At 35.6% G+C, this 8,441-nt stretch overlaps 2 protein-coding genes across 16 annotated transcripts in view; one reads left to right on the top strand and one right to left on the bottom strand.

The window, feature by feature from the left end:
- Jasper (JIL-1 anchoring and stabilizing protein) overlaps positions 1–1,570 on the bottom strand; it is a 29,321-nt gene extending 27,751 nt beyond the window's left edge. For all 4 annotated transcript variants that reach the window (XM_074108925.1, XM_074108924.1, XM_074108923.1 and 1 more), the window contains exons 1-3: positions 1,480–1,570; positions 1,208–1,363; positions 60–115 (exon numbers count right to left, since the gene is read on the bottom strand). In XM_074108925.1, coding sequence (XP_073965026.1) covers positions 60–115; positions 1,208–1,288 — 137 coding nt within the window. In that variant the 5' untranslated portion in view covers positions 1,289–1,363; positions 1,480–1,570. The remainder of the gene's footprint in view (positions 1–59; positions 116–1,207; positions 1,364–1,479) is intronic.
- A 123-nt stretch (positions 1,571–1,693) lies between these two features.
- PIP5K59B (Phosphatidylinositol 4-phosphate 5-kinase 59B) overlaps positions 1,694–8,441 on the top strand; it is a 108,777-nt gene continuing 102,029 nt past the window's right edge. For all 12 annotated transcript variants that reach the window (XM_074108784.1, XM_074108782.1, XM_074108785.1 and 9 more), the window contains exons 1-2: positions 1,694–1,983; positions 2,111–2,154. In XM_074108784.1, the coding sequence (XP_073964885.1) occupies positions 1,890–1,983; positions 2,111–2,154 (138 nt within the window). In that variant the 5' untranslated portion in view covers positions 1,694–1,889. The remainder of the gene's footprint in view (positions 1,984–2,110; positions 2,155–8,441) is intronic.

Raw genomic sequence — 8,441 nt, forward strand, 5'->3', positions numbered from 1 at the left:
GATACTTTATTATTATTCTATTGGTAAAAATAAATTTAGATGAATAAAAAAGAACTCACGTCTCTCCTGTCCCGTAGAAGTACACAAAATACTTCTTTCCATTTGGTTTCTGCACCTGTAATAATAATTGCCTAGGTAGTGCATAAAATAAAGTAAAATCTGCATAAATTTAAAACCAAGGCAATCTGACAACCATGGACATTTTTGACACCAACAATCAAGTTTTTTATTTTAAGAAAATAAACAAAACTAGGCAATTAATACTAATAAGTTAATAATGGTTAATATGAATATAACAATGAGTGAAAAATTAAAAGTACCTAGTAAATAAACATATGTTTTCAGTGCTGTTTAATTTCCTCACAATAGGAGTGAAAACCAGAATATAAGTTATTATAAAACTAATTTAATTATACTGTAAAATTGAGCATTTTATGCACTTGATGTACAATCGACAATAGTACATTGGCAGAAAAACAAAAAATTCTAAACACTGAAGCTTACAAAAGCTTTGAAGTTTTAATATGTAGGAGCATATTGATTATTCAAGATTGAGTAGTATGAATAATGTTAAAAACATCAAAAATGGCTTGGACAAGGCCACAATGTCATATGAAAAAATTAAAGTACTTTCTTTGATTCTGCACCATCCATTTTAGAAGTACATTTAATTATTATGTTATAGAAAACCCTAACTGAAATTGACAAGTAAGGAGCTATGTTTAGTCTTAATGTCTAAGCATTGTTTTACTTCTAATATCACTGTTTTAATGCCATACCTACTTATAGTAGTGTAGTGAATTGGACAGCAAATTTGAATGTGTAGGAAATGTCAAGGTACTTATTACAATTAAATAGTGATCGCAAATAAAGTGTACTGAGATAATGTTCCATACTTCTTGCTTATCACCAGATTTCTAGAACGAATCCAAGCCTTGAAGAAGGAAGCTTTATGCACTTGCATTTACTGACTGTGCTAGCATCTATCATTGTCAATTATGTAATTTAAATGCCAGTTAGTTAAGTCAACAAGGCAGGGAAAGGCTTCTGGAACGCGCCACACTATCATTATTTGCATAATCACTCTGTTACCAAGCGTGGGCCCGAACACTAACATGTCTTCCCGCCTAAATTACTAGAGACTCCATTTCAAAGCTTATGTTTTCCAAGCCCTATAAATTAAATAAAAACAAATCTATGCACTTACTCGAGCCGGCCATGCTGGATATCCTTTAACTTTCGCGAATATAAAGTCGCCGGACTTGTATTCTCTCACTTTCTTGCCCATTTTCACAAAAACAACGCCGTAAATCGGTAAATGGATTCGCCGATTGTAATATTAGCTACGGCTTCAATTCAGTATCTGGAAACATAAACCGATTGTCGTGAATTCACAACAATGCACTAGGAAGCGCACTTTTATAAAACCAAGACTAATTTCTTTGAGAATCAAAACAGACGCCAAGACTAGGAAATAACCTTAAAAAATCTCTCCGCGGCAAAGGAATGACGGAAAAGAAATAAACATGGCGTTCAACGAAACGATAGCAAAGTTACCAGCAGTAAATATTCTTACTCAACCCGCTAACGCTCGTCAAAAAAAAAAATCATGAACTTTTTTCGGTAAATATCGATTTGTAGCACTATGCGCAGAAACTCTCTAGTCTATGGTAATTTTTTTAACAAGGCAACTCAGTTAAATATGAACGGTCGTGTCAGACGGATGTTACTGGGCGAGTATTTTCGCGTAAACTAATTGATTTCTTCTAATTAAATTACAGTGAATCAGTGTGTTAGCAATGCCAGTGTGATGTGAGCCATGATAATTTATATTGTGCAAAGATTGAGTAAAGTGACTTCAAAATAGGGGGTGCAACAGTGGAACAAAAATGGCTTCTGGGGACACGGACCATATAGAAGTGATGGAAATGGGGATCAAAAAGGCGGATAACGCGCCCGTTCCGTCGGGATCCGACGACGACGGTACATATTATTTAAACCTAATATACGCTGCTAGTTAATCCTATTTGATCGCGTCTATAATGTGCAGTGTAGACAGTGTAGTGCATTATAAAAGTGTCCTTATTTCGCTTTGTATTTCCATTTCCAGATCGAGACAGGGCTTCTATTGCGGAAAAAAATGTCCCGTACGACGTAAGTATTACCATAAGTTGTAGCGATACGTTTATTTTCATTCATGCTCACGAGTGAGTGAGATAGAAGGGAGAAAGTGAGTCGAACGCAATTATGTTATGATAATTGGGACATTCATTAATAAACGCTTGCTAAAGATGACCATTGTGTTGCAACAGCTATGAGAAACTTCGCAACACGACCACCATAATATTACCAGAATCAATACTCACTATTTTCCTGCCTGATTATAGGGATGCATACTGTTCTATAGAACTTTAAGATAATGTAAAATTAGATATTTTGTACCACTTCTGGCTACAGGTCTCTCGTAGTAAAATTAATGCAAATGTGCAGTGAGAAGTGAGACCAACCTTGATGCCAAATATCAAGGTTCTTGGTTATTAGGAAGTTCCCAATAGGATTTGGTTAGAGGTTAAAAAAGTTTTTGGAAATAAATATCTGTCAACAGGAATATGTTGAAGAAACCTTGATTTTGACGACGGGAAGTCTTATTGATCTATAAACAAATTAGATTCCTAGCTTTACTTTTTTTTTAATCTAAAAAGAAGTTATGGTAGTGTGTAATAGTGCCTGACTAAAAGAGTTTATTAAAATTCACTGCATTTTTTTTAAACAGTGATCTGGCACAGAAAATAGCCTTTAATAAACAATTTTCATGTTTATTGTTATATATTCTTACAATGAATTTTTTTTATTATAAACAACAATTTTTGACCTGAAGTTCCAATAATTTACAAACACTTTTGTTTACTAACAGTTATTGACATTTAATCCTATTATTAATTTATTAAATTCATGTTGAGAAAAATAAAAATTCTTCATTAAATGCACATTATCTACTTCCCAAACGTTTCAAACTATCTTCATACCAATTTTCATCTAAATCAGTTCAAAGGTTTAAGCATAAAAAGATAAAAGAAACAGATTAACAAGCAGAACTTTAAATAACTTAGTATTTTAAAGATTGAAGTCAATAGATTATGGGCTAACAGTCACTCTTTATGTCGTGATTCATGAAAAAAATATGTAGAGATTGTGATTAATTTCTCTTTTAGCAAATTTGTCCAGACATAATTGTGATAAACATAATTGGTTTATAGTTTATATTATCTGATGACATGTTGTTATCACAATAAAAAGTAACACTTTTCTGTTATATTTATGTTATGGAGCTCAACAAAGTTCTTGTACCTCATTACCATTAATATGTCCCCTGGACAACTGTTTAAAGAACATGAGTTGCTATATGTTATTTTATGGACTATCTCCTAATTACATTAGGAGCACAACCTCCTGAGCCCTCACATACTTTATAAAGGACCAATTAACATTAAGAATAACGGCCTAATGTACTTTATAAAGTACAATATTTTGAAAAAAAAATAACAGCTGGTGATCCACATCCAAGTCTTAAGTAGTATATCTTTTAAAAAAAAGTTAATTGTTGCCTGATTATCCATCCCAGCCTACATACGTCCCACTGCTGGGCACAGGCCTCCTCTTGCCTGATTATGATTGATATAAAAATAATTGTTAAGATGGACATTTGTGGATACATTTATATAGGTCTACACAACACTAGTTATGTTGCATAACCATTTTTTACTGCTGAAATCATCATAATTTGAAGAGAAAGTTGGCAGGGGACTGTTCAAATTTTCCAATTAGTGGAGAAATACCCATCTCCACTTTGACACTGCAATTCTTTGAAATCAAGATTTGGTCATGGCCGTGATGCCTAATCTGGTTTTGTATATTAGACAAGGTAAAAAGCTTGATAGTAAAAAACATTAGTAACAAATAGTAATTTGTTTGTAATTTACCTTTTTTTTCTTTCTTTTTTTCTTTCTGGTGTATAATAAAAGAGTCATTGTATTGTATTGTACCTTTACAATTTAAACTGAGACATCCAGTGTCAAAGTCGTAGTGTAGTTTAGTTAGGTTATCAAAAGTATTACACATTATGTTCTCTTTTATTAATTACTGGCCGTTACCCACAACTCCATCCGCATAGAATTCAACTATCGCTTTCCGCCGGAGCTATGCGATTTTCCGGGATAAAGACTATCCTATTGTCAATGATACTGCAATACCGCTTAGCTAGCATTTTCCATACGGTCTAATTTTGGGATAAGGAACACACTTACATAGATAGGTTATTATTATTATTCCCTCAATGGCGGCGTGACGTCGCTCCGTAGTTATGATGCTTTTTATCACGGCAAAACACCACTGGGCCCTACTTTGACGCGTTTTGTCTTTGTAATTGGGCCCTTGATTGACGCGCTTTGTCTTTATAATTTTTTTTTTTACCCAAGCAACTACCCAACTTGTTTTATGTTAAAATGTAACATGGGATACATTTTATCCTAGATATGCTGATATGATGTTATTCAAAGTAACACCTCTGGTTGCATCCAGCAAACATAATAAGCCGTGTTCTGTTAAAAACTACAATTTATTTTTGTCCATGGGATACATGTTAATAAAATTCGAATGAATTAGTGCTGGCTTTTGGCACGAAAGAAGGAAGGAAAACCATTACACTGTATTTATAATTATATCATTGACTAATTTAAATGGTGCAACTTCCTTAAAGTTACTGTTCTAAATGAAAAAGTTTTAGAGTGTGTATATGTTTTTTACTCCTAGACGCTAAAACAGTTGAACGGATTTGGATAAAATTTGGTATGTAGATAGCTGAAAGCCTGGATTAACATATAGGCTACTTTTTATCCCAATATTCCCATAGGGTCGGGATAAAATCTCGAAATCTCAACTGCTTGGTTTAGTCACGAAATTTGGCACAGTTGTTTTAAATGTGCAATGTTAATGTAATCCATTTTATAATTATTGGTAATTGCCATGGTAATTTGGTATAATCCTGGGAATCCTGGGATTTCAGTTCAACTGCTAATGATTTAAGCGTGCGAAGCCGCGGGTGAAGTCTAGTCCCGCTAATATTATAAATGCGAAAGTTTGTAAGTCTGTTTGTTTGTTACCTCTTCACGTCTAAACCTCTGAGCGGATTTAGATGAAATTCAGTATACAGGTAGTTTTTATCCCGGAAAATTGCTTAGTTCCCGCGGGATAGTGAATAAACGAATTGTACGCGGACAGACTCGCGGGCAACAGCTGGGTTAATAAATAACGAACTTACACGCACAATACAGCCATTAAATCGGCCCACTTAGCCGTAAGCGGGCCGAACGGCCATCATTAGTGACTCACAAGTTCATTGACACTGGAATTGGGGCACTATCTACCCCCTGGGTACGTTTTAAGGCCTCTAAACATTATACCATATCATACCATGACCGTAAAAGCTATGGTGTCAATTGGCATTGATCACTTTTTAGGGTTCCGTACCTCGAAAGGAAAAAACGGGACCCTTATAGGATCACTTTCTTGTCCGTCCGTCCGTCTGTCAAGACCGTCTCAGGAACGCGTGGAGGTATCAAGCTGAAATTTATATCAAATACTCAGGTCTACTGTCCCTTGGAGCTGTGAAAAAATCAAACTTCTAAGCCAACGCAATCAAAGATACAGCCGTTTATGCCGCAAATTTTCGAAACTCGCAAGGGAATCAAAACCTACAGGGTACTTCCCGTGAACTCAGAATCTTGAAATTTGGTACGAAGCAACGTCTTATAGCACAGATAAAGGAAAAATTGCGAAAACCGTAAATTTTTAGTTCAATCATATAATAAAAATATTTATACGGAACCCTCGGTGCGCGAGGCCGACTCGCACTTGGCCGGGTTTTTTTTTCAATGTGGTCTAATTCCAAAACCATTTAGAATACTTTTATTAAATAATTTTATAACATTTTAGTTAAAAAAATACTTTAAAGTATTGAGCCATGTATGAGTTGAGTGTTAAATGTGTTATTTTTATGAGGTACAGTGTGGCTGTATGTTTGAGTTGGCATGGTAGCTTGATTTCCAATAACCGCAGATAAAAAAGATGGTTATTAAAGTAGTATACATGTAGCTGTTTTGAGATTAAGCTACAGTGATCTTTCCCTCCCCCCCTTTCTTGAACCCCGGCTCACACCTCATATTTGAAATGTACCACGAGCTTTGCGGTGAAGGAAAACATCGTGAGGAAACCTGCACTAACCTGCGAAGCAATCAATGGTGCGTGTAAAGTTCTCAATCCGCACTGGGCCCATGTAGGAACTGTGGCCCAAGCCCTCTTGTTCTGAGAGGAGGAGTGTGCCCAGCAGTGGGACGTATATAGGCTGGGATGGATCTTTATAATAAAATAATAAGTTAATATAATCAATCAGGTCTTTATCCTCCTAACGCCCAAATATTTTTTTTGATTTATGAACATCAAACTTTGTCATTTATGATTTTGAAGTTTAAATTTCAATAAGTCCTTTATAAAGGACTGGGCTTTGGGTTATTGTATGAAATTAAGCAAGTTTTTTGTTTGAGTTGCATGATCAAATTACTACATTTCAACAAAAAATAATCATATTTGTAGTTTCTACTTAGAAATCAATTATGCCGAATATTCGGTTCGGTAAAAGTTTTACCGGACATTCGGCCGAATACTCACACACACTTGGAATGACAATCGTTTTCACCTTTTCTTTCCGTCACACGGCATAAGACAAGGGTAGAAAGAGACTGTGAATGCGATTGCGAACGTCGGCACGTTACACGATGCGCCCTTCTATTTTAAATCAGTAACAATTTCGTTGAAAACCAAACATTTTTCCAACGTATCACTCTTATCTTTGTTATCAGCTGAATAGCTGGATGTTAAAAACGTTCATGCAATCTCTTACATGCCGTGTATGAGTCAGATATCTCGTTTACAATTAATGAAGCGAGATAAAACTGCAGGACCGCAGTCATGATTTTGTGAAAAATAAACATGTTTATTACATTGGAAACAGATTTGAGAATGTTTTTAATAATTCAACTTGCGTTATTTCCACTTGTAATTAGGGTCAATCAATTTTTTAGTGTAGCTGGTCGCCATGGTAATGTCTTCCGGGTCACTTCTTAAAAGTATGATTTTATGGGGTACAAATCCACCAAAAGTTAGCTGTGACAGTTTTAACGCAATTCCTTCATGGCTCGTCTCATAAGCATGCTAATAGGAAGGAATACATTGCAAACATTTTTTTTAAGCAAGTGCATCACTCATATTAAATATATTAATAATAATAATATTATATTGACCCGGATAACTCACGTCTTAACTCGAGTTTAATCGGCGGCTGCTGTGAGTCTCACGGTAGTTTCATGTTCAAAAGTGCATCACTGATGTCTCCTGGGTCACGGGACAGAATAACAACACTAAAACGTTGATTGACCCATTAACTAGTTACATACAGACAGCGGAATCTCTACGGAACCCTAAAAATGACGTACGCCCGCAAATAAATAGTTCTATTCATAATTTATTTAACAATGCCTTAAACTTCACAATGTCGATGCCGTTTGCTTGATTGATCGTATAACTACCCGAATAAAGCCCTGTTGTAACCAATACGTCTTTAAGTCGTCAAATTATTTGCGCGTAAGTACGTTCGTTCGCGAAAATTTCGAGCACTTTTCAGTTGGGATTGTTACAGATGTTAAATAAATCAGAAATGTGAAAATTAAGGCTTGACTATGGCCCCTCAAGTTGAGGGTCGTAGGTTTGAGCTCGGGCTCGCACCTCTGAGTTTTTCGAAATTTATTGCCGAAGTTTATGTATTTGACATTAGTAACAAAAATGCAAATTACTTTACACTCGTATTATACCTCCTACTAATACTACTAATATTATAAATGCAAAAGTTTGTAAGCTTGTTTGTTCGTTACCTCTTCACGTCTTAACCGCTGAACCGATTTAGATGAAATTCGGTATACAGATAGTTTCGAGTCCCATAGAAGGACATAGGATAGTTTTTATTCCGGAAAATTGCATAGTTCCCGCGGGATAGGGATAAACGAATTCGACGCGGACGGAGTCGTGGGCAACGGCTAGTTTGCTATAAAATAAATTGACATAAATGCATAGTATAGTACAATCAGCGCGTATAGGTAGTGCCATGAGAGTTGAAGTGAATGATTACACACAGCTACATGAAGAACTGATTGCACAAAAGGAGAACGAAGGAAATGAATGAGCGAATGTCAAAATCCCGCTGTCATTACACGACATGTTCTTGTGTGCGTGAACACAACTCTGGTGGCACTACGTATACCCATAGGCATGTCAGTCGTATTGGCTTGTACAGCAGAGCAACAATAAACAACCCTTGTTTGTAGTTACACGTG

This window comes from Choristoneura fumiferana, chromosome 27 (assembly GCF_025370935.1).
Source record: "Choristoneura fumiferana chromosome 27, NRCan_CFum_1, whole genome shotgun sequence".
Classification (NCBI taxonomy): Eukaryota; Metazoa; Arthropoda; class Insecta; order Lepidoptera; family Tortricidae; genus Choristoneura; species Choristoneura fumiferana.